The sequence below is a fragment of the Stenella coeruleoalba genome (genome assembly GCF_951394435.1).
Source record: "Stenella coeruleoalba genome assembly, chromosome: 9".
NCBI lineage: Eukaryota > Metazoa > Chordata > Mammalia > Artiodactyla > Delphinidae > Stenella > Stenella coeruleoalba.
The window spans coordinates 76,878,858-76,897,250 of record NC_137155.1 but is presented as its reverse complement, the minus strand read 5'-3'; the positions used below and the strand labels follow the sequence as shown (position 1 = coordinate 76,897,250).

Genomic DNA, 18,393 nt, shown 5'->3' with positions numbered 1-18,393 from the left:
AAATTGGCTAGGCTCTTGTTGAAGCCCTTTTAATTTGATCCTGACTTATCAACCCAATCTTATTTCTAATGAGTACCCAACTCTACTACTCAGCTTTATCTCAGATGGTCATGAGGCATGTCATGTTCCCTCTAGGTTCCATCCAGGCTCATCTGATCAAGCCTAGAGCTTCTCTTCTTTCCTAAAGTTTCTGATCAGGATTTCTGGATGTTAACTATTTTAAGCCAACTTCAGCTGCACATGATGCTCAAAGCCACGTCTGGTAATCACACAAAATCACGTTAGACCCTGATTCCAATTAACTCAGCACAGTAATTCAGAAGGAAACCCCTTTTGAAAGCAAGATTCCCCTCAATATTTGTTAACATTGATCATAACAACTGTGATCATAACAAAAATAGCAGCTAACATTTATTGAGAATCTTCTATTTACAAGGAGGCTCTGTGCCAACTCCATTTATCTCATTTAATGCTCAGAAAAATCCTCCATTTCACAGATGAAAAAACTGAACCTCAATTAGGTTATGCATTTTTCCCAAGGAGACATAGCTAGTGTGGATCTGAGATTCAAATCTAGCTCTGTCTGAGATCAATATACTCTACACTACCAACTTGCTAATGGAAAATCACTAGAAATCATTTTGCATATGATATATTTTTAGTGATTAATTGCATACCCATGTAGCTAAGTTAAAATGATGTGTGGAGCTACAAAGTTTTCTTTTACATATAAAAACAGATACAAAAACAATAGAATTTTCCATTGAATTTCATTATATTCTAATATATTTACCTGTATAGGACCAGCCAATCTCTTCAACAAGTTTTCTCTGTTGTCTGTAGTATCCATAAGCCCAATCTACAACCAAGAAAAACCAATTGATCAATGCATAGAAAAATATGTGTGCAAATTTAAAAAAATATAAGACGCCCAAAGCATCATTCATACCATAAATGGTCCTTGATTACTCTTTTCTATGTCACCTTCCCGATGTCTCCTCCCAATTCCAACTGCCACCATTATAGACTCCACTGTCCATGCTCTGGTAATTAGTGTGAGTTTTAGCAGGGCACAGTTAAAAACTGCTAAAGTTCAGACAGAGACAAAGAAAATATTCTGTGAAAAGCAGGAGCAACCTAGAGGGTTTCATCCCAAAGTGAGACTGGGGTCAGAAAGGACAGCTTGTCCTATCTTCAGACTTTTCTTACCATTCCCTAAGTTGAATACTTGAAATCCTATAGATTAGAGATACTTTTAAGGTTACAACCCAAGTTTTATCTGTAAATGCTTCTAGGAGATCCAGAGGTTACCATGTTTTCAAAATTTACTTCCCTACAAGGCAAAACAAAATTAACTGCCTTGAAGAAATGGAAATTTAAATGTGTGTGTGTATGTTGGCTGGGAGAAAGGTTGTGTTAGACGGTGTAGGTGAATTTGTGTCTTGGAGGAACAGAGATGGCTGATGAGGTAATACAGTGGGAAGCCTGGAGTACCATAAAAGTAGTGGATGCTTCATGACCTAGAGATAGAGACTCTACATCTTGAACATGGGACAAGGGGTAGAGAAAAGAAAATGGATGGAAGTCAAAGTCTCACTCCACACAATTCAAAATTTTGCCTGGAGTCATTCCTATACCCAAGAAACAGGGATGTCATGATTCATCCTCCTCCTTCCTGTGCCATTGTGCTATTGCTCCCTTTATCCCAGCCTGTGTTAACCCTAGTACTCCATTTCAGCTACACTGTGGGCAGAATAAATCTTCGTGAACTAGGTTTGGAACCTGATCAGTGTTGACAAAACTATTTCTGTAGAAAAGGCTACAGGAGTTCCCTGGTGGCCTCGTGGTTAGAATTCCTGGCTTTCACTGCTGTGGCCCGAGTTCAGTCCCTGCTTGGGAACTGAGATCCTGCAAGCTACATGACGTGGCCAAAAAAAAAGAAGAAAGAAAGAGAAGAAAAGGCTACAAATAGCTCATTTACAAATGAATGTGTGGAACATTACTTATTCATAAACTGGGGTTCTGTCAGTATAGCTTTCATTTGAATGTAAGGATTTATTTATACCATACCATACCATATACATATATACATATTATATAAATAGATAGATAGATCTTTCTCATCAGCTGCGAAGACAGACTCTACTTCCTCTTATTCTCTCTACACAGGTGTTTTTTTCTTTATTGACAGCTCCCAATTTCAAGGAGGCAAATGTCTCAAGGACATTTCAGAAATTATTTTTCTCTCCCATGTTATATACAATCTGATTAGAACACGGTAATGCATACTAAAATATTTTATAAAAACTTAAAAGCAGGCCAGCTTCCAGAAATACACCTTCTGAATCCACAGATTATTCAAAACCAAAACCTAGCTTGGAGAAAACAAAAAAAAATTGTTTAAAAAATTTCATTACCCATAAATATAGGTAAATATTCTACTGGCTGTGGAGCACATTTCAACAAACAATTTGTTTTTATAACAGCTTTACTGAAATGTGATTTACACATCTTACAATTCACCCATGAAATTTAATGGCATTTAGTATATTCACAGAGCTGTGCAATCATCACTACAAACAATTTTAGAACATCTTCATTATCCCAGAAAGAAACCCCATACCCTTTAGCTGCCACCCCCTAGCCCATTTCTACCTTCACTAAGCTACTTTATCTCTATAGATTTGGATATTCTAGATATTTCTAAAAAACAGAATCACACAATACATGGCCTTTTGTGACTGGCTTCTTTAACTTTGCATAATTAACATTTCCAAGGTTTATCCATGTTGTAGGATGTATCAGTACTTCATTCCTTTTTATTGTCTAATAGTACTCTATTGTATGGTGACCAAGATGGCCTTAAAATTCCTCTCAGCTTGACTAAACTTTAGACAGGCTACTTCCTAGCTCTAGGCTCTTGACCTCCCTTTTCTTCCAGCATTCAGTTTAGAAAACTTATAACTTTTCTCTCTATTCCTTTAAGATGTAAATCTTTTTTATTAGCCACATGCCAATTTTACAACTAGGACTGTACTTCTCAAGAATATGGGAATTGTCTCTCTGAAATGTAACCATTGAAGGAAATAAGCACCCTTATCTCCCACTTTCTGTGGGAGGGTAGGAACCTAACTTCCAGCTAGGTGTCTTGCTCCAAGTTGCAAAAACTACCTCCTGTCATGATGATATGAGCTTATTTTTCCTTTGAACAGAGACAATTAGCAAATGCAGATGGCCTATGACTTCCTCTCATGTCCTGCATTACTTTTACACTGGGGCTTAACCTAGCTCGTAAAAAACCTTACCCTCTCTGCCTCATCAGAGTTGAGCTCAGACTGGATTCTGCCTTCTCTCCCCTACTGCAATAGCCTTGAAGAAAGTTTTCCTTGCCTGTTCAATTTTGTACGCTGTAATTTTTTGTTATGACGTTGGCTATGCCACATTTCTTTTATCCATTCATCAACTGAGGATACTTGGGTTGTATCCTCTTTGGGGCTATCAAGAATAATGCTGCTTTGAATATTCATGCATATATTTACTTTTCTACTTAAAAAATAATCATTAGGTTCATAATTTTTTTTTACATAGAGTTGTACCATAAAATGGTAGTCATTTAAGGTTAAATTCTGGGGACAAGTGTTTTTTCATGATCAAGGAGTATATACAGTTATGGCCTCAAAGGTCATTTGATCCAGACTTTAACAGACTACAAAAAAATAATTTTAGAGATAAGGTAATTTTTCCCAAGGAAATGTAAGTGGTTTGTACAGGCAGAAAGTGACAAAAACGGAAACGATAATCCATGGCTTCTGCCTCGTACTCACTAAGTCTTCCACACTATCAAGGATTCCTAACAATCCTGAGCTATTGGTTACTCCCTTAAGTGCTCTGCCTGAGTAGGAACCTCTTCAAGAGAAACAAAATAAAACAAAACAATACACTGGGGTTGAACTTCACCAGCAGGAATTACTTAGACAAATAAATTATAGAGAATTGGGACTTCCCTGGGGTCTGTGGTTTAGATTTCGCCTCCCAATGCAGGGGGTGAGGGTTCGATCTCTGGTCGGGGAGCTAAGATCCCACATGCCATGGGGCAAAAAAACCAGAACATAAGAAAAACGGAAGCAACAGTGTAACAAATTCAACACAGATTCTGTTGGTCCACATCAAAAAAAAAAAAAAAATTATAGAGAATTGACTGTATACGTAATCTGACCTGGCCATCAGTTGGAATTTTCCTCTGAAACTTTGCACTGACCACAGGGAAAAGATTTTTTGTCATCTTTTATGTTTTGAATATAAATATTTTTAAAATGTAAAGACAGTTTTGACATATAAGTGCATTTTGATGATTTCAGAAGATCAAATACCACACAAAACCTACATTGAACAAGTATTATGTTGAAACAGATAAAACAACTAAGCTCTTGTTTTAATGGTTCAGGCTAAAGGATGACAGCAAAGTATCAGCAGATTTAGCTCTCCTTGTAGGGCTTTATAGCTACACAATCAGCATTTGTCCTTGGTTTCTAATTACTTAGGTTAAGAAAGCTTTTTTCAATACAAGATTCCCAGGTGTTGGTAACTCTCTTCAGTTCCTTTTTGTATTGTTCCCTTAATTATTACTTCAAATAATCCGTTACACATTCATATGCTAATTACATAGTCCTTGGGCGTGAGAGAGTACCCCACTTTTAAAATTCTACTTAGAGATCTGATAGATGAGATGTGATAGCTCCAATGAACAAGAAAAAAAGAATCTAGGTTCACTTTTTTTGTTGCATTATATACTTTGAGAACCAGTAAATCCTATATAAAGTAGAATCTATCAAAGTGCTTACACATTTTAAAATCAATTAGAATAATGAAACATAGAATTTTTTTGTTTCTGTGGATTTTAGTTTTTATATTTTGTTTCTCTCTGTTCAAAAGTATTTTCCAGGTCTGCTTCGGTGTGAGTGTTTTGTAGGGATAAAACTAAGAAATAAATTTCAGGAATGAATTGTACACATGATACACAATAAGAACACATACATCAGTATACCTTTTTAAAAGGTAACTCTAAAATTTGTCCTGAAAAATTATTCTTCATGAAGTGGTTACCAAAGTTGAGAGAAATTTGGTTTATACTATTTTAGGTAACCTTAAATGTCTCTGTTTCAATCTATTCCATCCTGTACTTACCTTGAGCACCTACTTATTTGCAAACATGTATATGCCACATATTCCTTTATTTTTTTTTACACTCAAATGGAAACCAAAGTTTTGATAACCACCACATGGATGATGTAGATAATTATAGCATTTTTTTGCGCATGCTTTATAAACCAAAAAAAAAAAAATAATGTTGCTCATTTTCTACTAAAAATATCATTATAAATATTTTGAATTATACAAATGCCTCTGATTTTGCCCTAAATGCCTAAAGAAAGTCTCTGCTTTATGTTGATCAACCATTCATCACCTGTATTCTACCACATAATCTAGCAGCAGTGCTCTGACAAAATACACACACACACACACACACACACACACACACACACATATATTTTAATGCTATTAAGAGGCCAAATATATGACAGAGAAGAAATAGAGTGGTCCTCAGAAAAAGTAACTTCAGGTAGAAAATAGCCACAGTTATAAATTTGAAGACTGGGATCCTAAAACTAGATTTCTCAAAGTAGACTTTTCCAAGATAAATGATATTTGCATATTTCACATCCTTTAAAAATATCACTAAGGAACTTCAGAGGAGGGGAAAAGGAAGTCAGTTGATGGAAGAAATCTGGAAAGGCAGAGAAGAAGGAACAGAATTATAGATGAATCTTTAAAGCCTTTGAGTATAGACTTTGATTGAGGGAAGACTTGGGGAGAGGGTCTAAAATGTCTCAGGTAGAAGAAGGGCATTGGGCAAATCATGGAACCAAAGAATTGGGAAGCCAGCTGGGCTCTCCTATAGGGTCTGTGTAGGTCACTAGGGATTTACTAGGGACTTGGTTATGGCTCTCCATGATACAAGGGTCACATCAATCTTCACTTTTTGTTTTCATCCTATTCTCTCCTCTTATCTAGATTTCTTTTAAAAGCGTGAAAGAGATAATCTGCTGAGCTGACTGAAAAAGTGTTGAATACATTTTGTATACTGAGTATATTTTAAAGAAAAATAGTAAATAAATAAACCCACAAACAAACAAATATTTCTAATTGAAGTGAAAGAGGTGGCAGGGGGTGGGAGAAGAAAGGTTAAGTGGCTGGTGACCACTTAGAGAAGAACGTGGAAAACCCTGGAAACAGACTAGTATTATCAGAGTGATTATAACCATCCCCTAGATCATTTGACAGTCAGACATGCATAAGGCTGAAGTGGCAGTGATAAAAAAGGTTGATGGTTACTGTAGTCATAACTATCAATTACTGAAAACAAAATAATAGCAGTCCCCTCTCAGAAGAAAAAAATAAAATCAGAAATGAGTTCCTTTAAGGAGAGAATCAGCTTTTGATTAATGAACACCTGTGAACACATCATCTGGCTACAAAAGTCCTTTATTTCTTCAGATACTCTATTGTAAATATCTTTGTTTGATAAGAAAGCTGAGTTTATGACCCAAGTGATCTAAACCAAAACCTTGATTAGCCAACTGAGGCAAACTTTCCAAGGAAAATGAAATCTGCCCATGAGTATAGTATAGAGTCTATAGTATCATAATATCATACATGGCAGGTTTTATCTGTGCATTTTCCTGTCATTCAGTGTTTGCTGTCAAATTGTGTTAGCACATACCTCATCTTTACCTATCTGGAATATAAACTTGTATCCAGTATATACGCAAAGACATTTGTGAAACATAATTTAGTTAATTATGGTAATTCAGATAATAGGCTTGTTTAGGATATATTTATAGTTCAAACACTGTACTTACTGTTAATCACTTCAGATGTAACTTTAAAAAACACACATATATTATTTTCCCCAAAACCATTTGTCTTCCAATTTCAACTGCTTTCCAGGGTTATAAAAAAAGAATACCATTAGTTTTCTCCTCTCTGCAGAGGTTTAAAAATGTAAGTACTTTTTACGGTTTCAAAACTTAAATTGCAACTTATCACCAAATACGAGGGCACATGAATTCATACTGTTAAAGATAGGAATTCTGGAAAAATGAGTTATTAGAGTACAGGTTACCTCTTTATTTAATGATAAGGTTAAAGAGCTGAAAAAGTAGATTCTTGAGGCACTATACTAAAAAAAAGTCGAATGGTAAAACTGTAAAAGGAGATGGAAAGATTGAACATAAGGAATAAGGGATAAGGTAAAGAGGAGGGGGCCATTTCTTCCATATGCTTTTTGGTTGTCAGACATCCAATGAAATACATATTTCTCATAGGCCTTAGGGAAGAGTTTGGAGGTGAGCAATTAGGTCTTATTGTTCCTTAGACACTGAGGACTGTGTACGCTTTCCCAGAGAGAGTTTGTACCTTGGCAATATGTCTACCAAACCTATTCAATGAAAGCTCAGAATATTCACAGGCTTGTCTTGGAAAGTCACCAGAGTATTTTCTTACACTTAGATAAACGCGTTTAATCTAATGCGATTTATCTACGTTTATAAAGTTGAGGTATTTACTGTTGAAAACACGTTCATAATTTTATCTTTATCACATAAGTAATAGTACCTGTTTCAGATAAATTAAAAAAATAAAGATAAGCAAAATAATTTTAAAAATCACCTATAATCCCATCTCCTACAGAAACTAGTATTTACAATTTCATGCTTGTATATATATTTTTCTAGGCATTATACTATGCAATATAATCATTTTATACTTTACATTAATTGAATTACACTATTTCATTATTTGGTGACTTGCTTTTTCTACATAATAATAAATCACTTCCCAAGTAATAAATATGGTTTTATAGCACCATAATAGTTCACCTGAAGCATTCTTCTACTTTTTGGATATTAAAATAAAAAGTTGATTTAGCTTTGGAAAATTTATTCCTTGGGCTTAAATGATGAAATTAAGCTACTTTGAACTTCCTGTATAAAATAAAGTCTGTAGGAAATTAACTGCCACTTTTATCCCCTGTCAATCTTCTTCTACAACACCAAGAAAACACTAAAATGGAAGAAACTTATTGTTATTATACAGTGCTACAAACATTATAGCTACCTTGTTTCCATAACTAACAGCGAATTTATTCTGCCTTAAGAGAAAAGCTCAATTGTTTATGGAACAGTGATAATGGGAGCAGAGATAGAAATAACATGTGTAAAAATAACTATTAGAAGAAGCTAAAAATAATATTAAAAGCGGGAGAAGAACCAAATCTGTATAAGAAAAGCATATGAAACTGGGAAGAAAGCATGGACTTCATCAAATTACAAAATATAATATGTTATTATATTTGTGTTATGTATTATTATATTATTATGCCATTATATACTTTTATATTATTATCTGTACAATAATAATGTGTTATTATTCAACAATCTAAATAATGGTTCTGTTGTGAAGTCTTATGCCCGTGCCCTCTTACTGAAATCAGGTGTAGAACAAGAATGCCTGCCATGTTGCCTTAGGATTAAGATTGGTTGGGAAATTCTGGACAATTGACATCTTAAAATAGCCAAGTAGAAAAAAAAAAATAGCCAAGTGGAGAATACAATGGGATTCCATTCACATCTACCATGAAAAGCATAAAACACCAAAAATTGCATAAATAAAGAGATGAACTATTATTAATATAAAAAATGTGAATAAATTAAGAGACCTACTACATCGTTAAATGGGAACATTGAATTTGGGTAAATTATCAGCTGTTTCCATATTAATAAACAGTTCGGGTCTCAATGGGGTATTTTTAACTGACAGATTATTCTAAAGTTCATTTAGAAATATAAAGGGAAAATAATAATTGATAAGAAAAAGGGAGAACTAATGGGGGCTTGGTTAACCAGTTACTAAAAGATAAATTGACAGGCTGATCAATAGAACAAAGCATTTGGCACTAAAATTGGACTCAGTATAGATACAAGTTTAATTCATGATAAAGAAACATCAGATAAGAAAAGTATGAAAGTTCAACCCATATTGGGAACACTGGCTTTTTGGAAAAAGAAGTTAAATCACACTTCACACATAGACCAGACCAAAATACATTTCAAGTGGATTAAAGAATGATTTAAAAAGGTTATACAAAAACTATTTTTAAAAATGTAAATGAATATTTAATTTATTGTAAGATGGGGAAGGCCTTTCTATGCAGGAAAAAATAAATCATAAAGAAATAGTCACAGCTTTGATTATATAACATTCAAAGCTTGTAGAAAAATGCTTAGCGAAATGCAAATTACAAATATTAAACTATTGGTAACTGCTAAAACACACTGAACAAATATAATGATATATTTCAAACATATATAATTCTTACAAATCAATAAAGGCAAATATATGAACAGAGAAGTTTTGCTTTTTTTTTTTTTTTTTTTTGCGGTCCACGGGCCTCTCACTGTTGTGGCCTCTCCCGTTGCGGAGCACAGGCTCCGGACGCGCAGGCTCAGCGGCCATGGCTCACGGGCCCAGTCGCTCCGCGGCATGTGGGATCCTCCCGGAGCGGGGCACGAACCCGCGTCCCCTGCATCGGCAGGCGGACTCTCAACCACTGCGCCACCAGGGAAGCCCCAGAGAAGTTTTTAAAATGCAAAAATAATAACGCTATAAAGAACTATTAGACTTCAGTAGGTATAAAAGAAACAGAAATTAAAATAACACTGAGATACCATTTTTCCAGCTATCAAATTGTCAAAGGTATATAATTTTAATTTTTTAAATATTCAATGATGCCCAAAATATCTTAAGATGTTCTTTTACGTACAGGTGTAAGCATGAACTAGTATAAACTTTATGGAAAGTAAGCTGGCAAGAGTTAACAAGATTCTTAAAATACTTCATATTCTTTGAGACAGTAATTCCATTCCAAGGAATATATTTTAAAAGATTAACAGAGATGAGAACAAAGTGCCAGGTACCAAGATGTTTACAGCACTGAAACTAACAGTGAACAATTGGAAAATATGTTCATGTTCAAAAAGTGGGGGAAATTTAAATGTTCATCATGTGAAATGGTGTGAATCCATTAAAATTAAGTTTCAAAAGTTTTATTGATGTGAAGAAATGTACCTAGTATAAAACATCAAGTTATGATGCAATTTTGAGAATATCACATAATATTCAGAAATGTAAATTTCCTCATGCTGTGCCACTGGGAGTGATTTTTACTTTTTTCTATGTTCTTATGCTTTCCATGTATTTTGAGTTTGTATGAGTGAATATTTTAAAAATTTGAAGTGTATATGCACTTCTGAAACAATATCTCTGATTCTACAGCCAAAGAGGTTAGAGACAAATATATAACTATGTTTTGCTTGAAACCCCCAAAAATGCTTGAAACCCATTTTTCCCTGCTTATTTTGGATTTTACAATAAAATCTTCTCCTTACTCACAAGAGCCTGCATGCATTAGCTAGTGTTAACCGCATGTTTAAGTTTAGGAAATCACAGCCAAGTCTACACATGGCAAGCAATCTGAGCACTTCAGCTACCAAGAAAACTAAAAACAAGAGCCATAGCAAAATAGCAATGCAGTAACTCACAGATAATCTTATTGGCCATAATGATCACATTGACTGGATCCTTTATTTTTGAGTAGACCTTGAAACAGCCTTATTTTAATTTGTGTCTTACTTCTAATAATACCTTTCACTTACATAAAATTATGCCCAAACATAGGAATCTATCCATTAAGTGGGAAAATCTGGCAACTTGGAGATGGCAACCTCTTCAGAAATAGGTGTGGATCGTATGTTAAAACTGCTGCTGGTGTGTTGACTGATTTACCACGTAGTTATGTCTGGGCAAGGCAGAAAGATTTTCTTGACTTCTTTCCAGAATATTGACTAAAAATTCATTTTTGTCATGTTTTTCATTTTTTACTTTTTTCTAGAAAAATGGAAAGCTTTTATTCATAAGAAGCATATTCATTATAATAGAAGACCAATATTTTCAATGAATTTTTAATGATTTAAAATATTTTTGATATTTAAAATATTTTTGATATTACAATGATTTAAAATATTTTTGTCAATATATTTTATAGACTTAGTAAGCCACATTAAATCTGCTTAGGCTTGGGCAACATTTCAAAAAGAAACCACAGTGAGCACACTGTAGACCTACCTAATTTAAACTATAAACATATATCAATATTTTGTGCCTCCTTTCACTAATTCTTAGGGTTAGAAATATAGACTTTCCCTTTGAGTCCTGACCTTGGACGAGTCACATGTCTTTGCTTGTATTTCTACAATTGTAAAATAGAAAAAGGTATCTCCTGTTTATTAACAAGATGCTACAACAAAAGATATGGCATATATTAAACCATTTTGAGTTCTTTGTAAAAAACGTGTTTTTCAACTCACATGATTTCCTGAATTTATTTGTCAAGTATTTAGTTTTTCCTTTCAATAGTGAAGCAAAAAGAAAAAAAAAAGTGACACATCATGGGCACAGCATGATAGCATGTGCTTGTTCAGTCACAAAAGTATTCATTTGTTTACTGTTGCTGTTTGATTTGTACCCTAAAGTATTCTTTAGTCTTAAAGATAAGTATGGACACAGTGCAGATAGAAAATACAAAACCCTGTATTCACATGTTGAACTGAGTCCCACAAGAGCAATGTGAACACTGAAAAACATAGTATTTAATTTTAATTAAACTTAAAGGGGCTATCCTTATCTAATTTCCTAGCTATATTCCAAAATGAATACATTTTAAAAAGCAGGATTTTTACAACATTCATGCTTTCTTTGTTTCAGAAGGACTTAAGGGGGATTAAGATCATTATTTATTTAAAAGTTCCCATTGTTTACATTTTAAAGAAGTTCCTCATTTTAGAGCCACCTTCCCCACTAGCAATTTTAAAGAATTAAATGCTTTGATGACATCCTTAATTAGTTGGCTTTCCATTGTTAACAAGCACCTACCAATATTAGTCACTGATTTCGCTCTTAATTGTATAAAAATGATTACATCTATTGCTTTATTGATACAGATGTTTCATTGCCACCAGACTACCAAGAGATAATTATTATTCATCATCTTATCTTGCTCTGTTACAAAATGTATTTGAAGTAAGCGGAAACTGCTCAAACCCTATTGGCTCAATTGATTGGTACAGTACAGGGATGCTCCATCTGGCTAGCAGAATCGTTTTATTTGATTTCCTCTGCTTGATACTTTCATTCCCCCCACAATGCCTCTACTCTTCGCAAAGCACCCCAGTTGTACTCTCTTATCCTTCTACTGCAGATGTATACATTCTCCATGGAGCTTGGTGCCTCCATAATAATTCTGTGAACCAACATCAGTTCAATCATCAATCACAACACACTTGTCTTCAAGTCTTGCATGGGTGTCTGATCCTGACCAAAGACAGCACTGGGTCTTACTGGCCCACTGGTGCAAAAGTTTTTCCTAACTTCTGCCTGAAACTTGAAAGCTCTCTGCAGTGGCAGATGCTCAAAGATGCTCATTAGGTTGCCTCGATTATCCAGGTTTATTGCACTCAGAGGAACAGTACCTAAAAAGCATTCTGGTTCAGTACATAATTAATAGCCTTAGAGAACAGTGCTCATTAGTTACTTTTTACACACAATCACAAATGGTTGGCCAGGGGTTGGATACATTTATTTTGGAATAGTTAACTCAATTGGAACAAATATGTTTTCTCTCCAGGTGTATCGTTCTGTTTGTGAGGATGTCAAGAGACTGAACAAGTTAATGCAGTGTTTTCAACCTGGCTTGCAGCCAGGATTCTGCTGGCATTTTGCCCTCGAGTTACTGGGCCACTGAGACACCTTAAGATAACTAACATATTCCTGCAGTGTCTAATATGACAGTGGTGATGGTTAAATGAAAAAGAGCACCTTACAGCAGACCAAGGGTAGCATCTTTGAAACTCAAGGGAAAAGAAAACGTGTTTTTTAATGAAAGGATTTAGGCCTTGCGATTTATATATGATATATCATGAAGACATGAGATATTGAGATAGAACTTATGTTTTCCTTAATATCTTTTTAAACGTCTAAGTGACTTCACACTTTTCTGAAGTTTATGCTTTTCCCATTGATTTCATTAATGGCCAACATTTTTGGTGGAAAATGGTTAACTGATAATCTATCATATGTCTAGCCAAAACCATGTTGATTTAACCTTGGAAATAAAATGTCATGATACCCATTTGGTGCTCAAATAAATGTTATTTTATTGATGTTTTGAGTTTTACAATAAAAGAACAAAGGAGTGACTGAACAGATCTATGATTAAAAGAATTGCTAAAATCAGCCCTCCAAGTATACTCTTAAATATAAAAATAGTGAACTTTAGATTAAAAATAATGCTCTTCTCTTTTCCCATATTTATTCTTTAAATGGTCATACGGACTGAACAGAGATTATAGGATGAAAAGGCAAGGGCTAAGTGCTTAGAGATGTTCTGTCTTTATATTTAGCACTAAGATTTCACTAAAAGAGTTCATATTCATGTTAATATGCTTTACAGCTACTTGCCTCCTACAGTGGCTCAACTTCTCCAGTCAAGGGTGCTGCTCACAAAAAAAGGAAAGCTAATTTTGATTTGTGATACTTTGAAAGGCTGTGTATCATAATGGGAAGAGACTGGAACTAGGGACGGAGATAAGGAGACAGAAGAGCTAGGAATGCAAATCCTGGCTTTTAAACTTCCAGTTGTAGACCTCTAGGAGACTCCTTTGCCCCCTCAGAGGCTCAGTTCCTCTATTTGAAAAATAAGTCCCTCCTATACTGGTGAGGGGGTTTGGGGTCCAATGAATTAATTCATTTGAATGTGTTTATAAACACAAGCAATTATGCTTTCATCTGGAAAGAAAACTGAAGCTGATTTACACCTTCTTTTATAGAATGAACAGTGGTTATTTAATGCATTGTGTAGGACAGGAACTTTCTCTATCCATTCTGTCATGTTCCATGTAAGACATTACCCAATTAATATTGCGTAAAAATGCCTGTTGGATTGCTTACTAGCTCTCTGGGTGAGTCAATGTTTCTAAGTTTCAATTCCCATATCTACAGAGTGGGTATAGCAATCACTATCAACACATGCTTAGGACAAATCACACGTGGCTATCAGTCTATAAATATGTATATCACATTTAGAGTTCGTCCTGCTATTTTTTTTCCCAACTTCAGCAATTTCACTGATTCTTTATCTTCTCTGCAAAACAACAAACTTAATTTGCCAACAAATGGGGAGTGGAAAGTCATTTTACATAAAGATTATTTTCAGAAATACGTCCATTGAATTTCAATACAAGAAGTACACATTTTCTACCTATATTTTATAGTCAGTTTTACTCAATAACATACTTAATCTAATTGAAAAGATCCAGAGGAGAACTAGGCTGTTAATAATATACAAATTTTAATTTAATTTAACTGAAACCGATTCATTTAAAAAGCTGAATAGCTACAGGAATAGCTTCAAAGCCAATGAGCACATAGAATTCCCTTATATCACATTAGCAATACCCAAAGTTCAGATTTTGGCATCTTCAACATACATGCAACTATCATGAATCCAGATGAAAGTAAGTCACAAAAACTATGCCACAGTAATGGACCTAATATAGACAACTGTGTCTAATGTAAAGAAGAAAATCTGAGGTAAGAAATTCAAATACCATCAAGAAGTTTCAGTAGATAGTTGAGGAAGTTGACCTAACCACCATTAAAAATCAGAAGGACAACCTCAAAAATAGTAATGAACTATTAATGATGTGGAAAATGGCTCTCATTCAATAGTGTTGCAAAAAATTATTTCAGATAAGAATACTGATATAACATTTAAAAAGCTAAATTATATGAAAAATATTTTCAATAAGGTAGAAAAACCCACTTATATTTTTTAGATTTCATCAAAATACTGGAGAGATTTTTAAAATAAATAATTTGTGCTTCAAAGGATGTATTTTAGTTACTTAAAAAATTCAGTTGTGCGGAATGCCCTTGCATCACAATGGTGCCAAATGGAATGTTCCTGTAGAATTCATTTAACAGTCATTGGCTTCACATTAAACTCCATGCGCTAGGGATGCACAATGTAAAACAGGGCCTCTTCAAGGAGGTCACAAACTAGAAGCATAATGCCTCAAGTGCTTTAACATGTCATTCAAGGTCACTGGCAAGCTAAGAAAATACTAACTACTGAAATACACATTATTTTAAACTACCTTTTTTTTAACCCCCCCCAAAAAAATCTTACAGAAACTGAGAACCCTTTTAATTTTAACTGATATCTATGTACCTCCAACTAACTGAGATGTTTTGCTTCATGTAATCTTTAAATGAAAGGAATGTTTCCTGTGAGCTTAGAATTCCCAGAATCCTCTCTGGTGTCAGAGTGAGCAGCATTGCTAGGCTTTTCCCAAGAAGATCCCAGCTAGAACCTTAAGGCTCTGCACTCACTTTCTACCTGAATACCCCTAGGCAGTACAGTAGCTGGGAGATGCACTGTTCCCCCCTGAGCAGGGAGAGCCTGCTGATCTGGGGTGGTGTTCCACGCCCGGGGAGCAGGTGGTAATGCCCTGCCCTGCCATGGCTTTCACATCTCACACAGAGCCCCTGTCAGTCAGCAAGAGCATGTGTGCAGTATATTGAGATTTCCTAGTGAGCCTTGCTTATCTTTCTCTCCTCAGAGGGAGAAAGCCCACCCCCATTTCCCTGGCACGTCCAACAAGAATTAATGTAGTTTAATCAGCCTCTTGTACAATGCTGTCCTTAATTCCCAGTCCACCAAATTATTTATGGGAAACCTCGCAGTGCTTTTGGATAGAACCAGAAAACCCTGGAATATTTTCATCTGTAAAACTAGCCTGGCACATAAGTGAATAAATGAATGAAAGATATAAACCTCACACTGTGTTCCGCTCCATACTCAGGAGAGGTACACCAAGTATCCACTAAAAACTCTTCAAGAAGAAAAAGCACTGAGGATTTTATTCCACGGTCTTCAACAATCTTTTATGTTCTGGTTTTAATCGTATTTTTCATTTTGTTCTTTAGAATACCAGTGACCACTAAGGACATTTCAGAAAAAAAAAACGATTAATAGATGATTTACGATTTTAATGAACTTGATTCTTCGCATTCAAGGCACATCTTGAGGATTTTTCACAAAAACAATTGATCCTTTTCATGGCTTAATGCCGCTGTAACTTCCTGCACACAGCCAGCAGATTGCCATGGACACACACTTGATGGCTTTCACACTCTCTAGTCGCCAGGAGTTTACATTTGGGTACAAGAAGAGTGAGCAGTGGGATCTTTTCTATGCATGAAGCTTACTTAGGGCCTGAAACAATATGCACTTTTGTAAGTGATGATACAAATCACTACCAGAAATTTACAGTATGCTAAAAAAATTTTCTACACAAATAACAAAAGTCATGCTTTAAAAATTCAGATAATATCAAGCAACCACAAACCGATGATTTAAGACAGTGGTAAACACATATGCTTTCACAGAGGTGTAACAAACCACAGTTAAGAAAAGCAATGCCAGGTTTTTGCTTCTCTGTAAATAGGTGCTGTATATAGAGGTAAAGAGGATAAGTATGCAATTTAAGAAATATAGTCAGTGGAGCTGGATAATTCCAGGCAACAGTTCCAGTTTTCCCCAAAAACTAAGTTGGATTATTTTTGCCTGAACTTTATGAATGATTTCCTGAATTGTTTATTTAATCTGTCTGTGTAAGTACATTAGGAATTCTTTTGGTTCAATATTAAATAATTTGAAATTCCTCTCAATCTTATTCTATTGTACGGACAGTACTCAATTAAAAAGAAATGAGAGAGGGCTTCCTTGGTGGCGCAGTGGTTGAGAGTCTGCCTGCCGATGCAGGGGACACGGGTTCGTGCCCCAGTCCAGGAAGATCCCACATGCCGCGGAGCAGCTGGGCCCGTGAGCCATGGCCGCTGAGCCTGCGCGTCCAGAGCCTGTGCTCCATAAGGGGAGAGGCCACAACAGTGAGAGGCCCACGTACCGCAAAAAAAAAAAAAAAAAAGAAACGAGAGAAAACTTTCTCCCATATCAGTCGTCTAAGATAAGAGAATCGTCCCAATTTCTTTGTAAGCAACCCCAAGGTAAACTTTCATTTAACACACTATTGGTTGGTTGGTTTATGATATTTATAAAATTAGCACAGGTTAAATGTAGCATCATTTTATCAAATACATACTTGCTAAATAAATGAATTAATTCAAAGATTGTAAACATGAAATGTAAAAACATCTAGAGATATGCCAAATTCGGGGTACCACATTAAGAGCTGAACAGATGAATATTGGACACACCCTGTCACCCACTAGAGGCACCACAGCACGAAGGGTGGGAAGCCCTGCCCTGCCACCCTCCAGCAACTCCCTCCCCAGAGCCTTTGCTCAGCATTACCCTGCCTGGGTAACTCTCCTCATTCCCTTCTCTGCCTCCTTACCACGCCCAGGCCTTCTCATCCTTCATGTGATATCCTAACACCACTTCTTCACAGAAGTCCTTTCCATTATGACTTTTACATATTCGTTCTCACAATTATAACTGAGTATTAAGTTGTGTAATAATTTTTTGATATTTGTTTACTACGCGAGGCTCCGAACTCCTTGAGAATTGGAAATGTGTCTACCTTGTTCTGCTGTGTACTCAGCACTAACCTAGGCACACAGTAGGTATTCAATGAATATTCACTGAGTGAATAAACTACAAATTTAGGATTTAAAATCTCAGAGGACTCTTCCCTGCCACGTTGAATTTATTTATCCTTCTCTGGTAATCAACATTTTCCACACCGGTGACTGAGCTAAATCTCTGCATTTATTGTTAGGAGCTGACTCAACCTTCCGCCACTGCCAAGGAAACAGAAGCCGCTGCACAGGAAGACTTGCAAGTCCCCTCCGCTCCACCTTTTAATCACCTTTTATCTTCACTCATAGACCTCTTTCAACCCTTGTGTCTCATACAGAAAGTGTTTCCACATGTTCCGCTCCTCTGACCTCCTCCAGGATTTCTTGGGGCTCAGTTTCTCTCTCTACATGGGATTGTGTTCTTAGGCTCTTGTAACTCACTCAAGCCTGCTAATCTAAAGCTTCCCCTTTCTTTGACCCAACCTTACCAAATTCACTAAGCATTTGTGCGTCCATACATTCTTCTATGTATGGCAGCTGTCATTCTCCTTCAGTGAATATAGGCTTGTCTGACTCCCTTCTGTCCGGGGTTCATTTTATCTTCATTTTTATTTTTAT

The 18,393-nt window shown here is 35.6% G+C and overlaps 1 protein-coding gene across 2 annotated transcripts in view; it reads right to left on the bottom strand.

Moving 5' to 3' along the window:
• PTPRZ1 (protein tyrosine phosphatase receptor type Z1) overlaps positions 1-18,393 on the bottom strand; it is a 161,044-nt gene that overhangs the window by 108,293 nt on the left and 34,358 nt on the right. For both annotated transcript variants that reach the window (XM_079931918.1, XM_079931919.1), the window contains exon 2: positions 794-859. In XM_079931918.1, the coding sequence (XP_079788044.1) occupies positions 794-859 (66 nt within the window). The remainder of the gene's footprint in view (positions 1-793; positions 860-18,393) is intronic.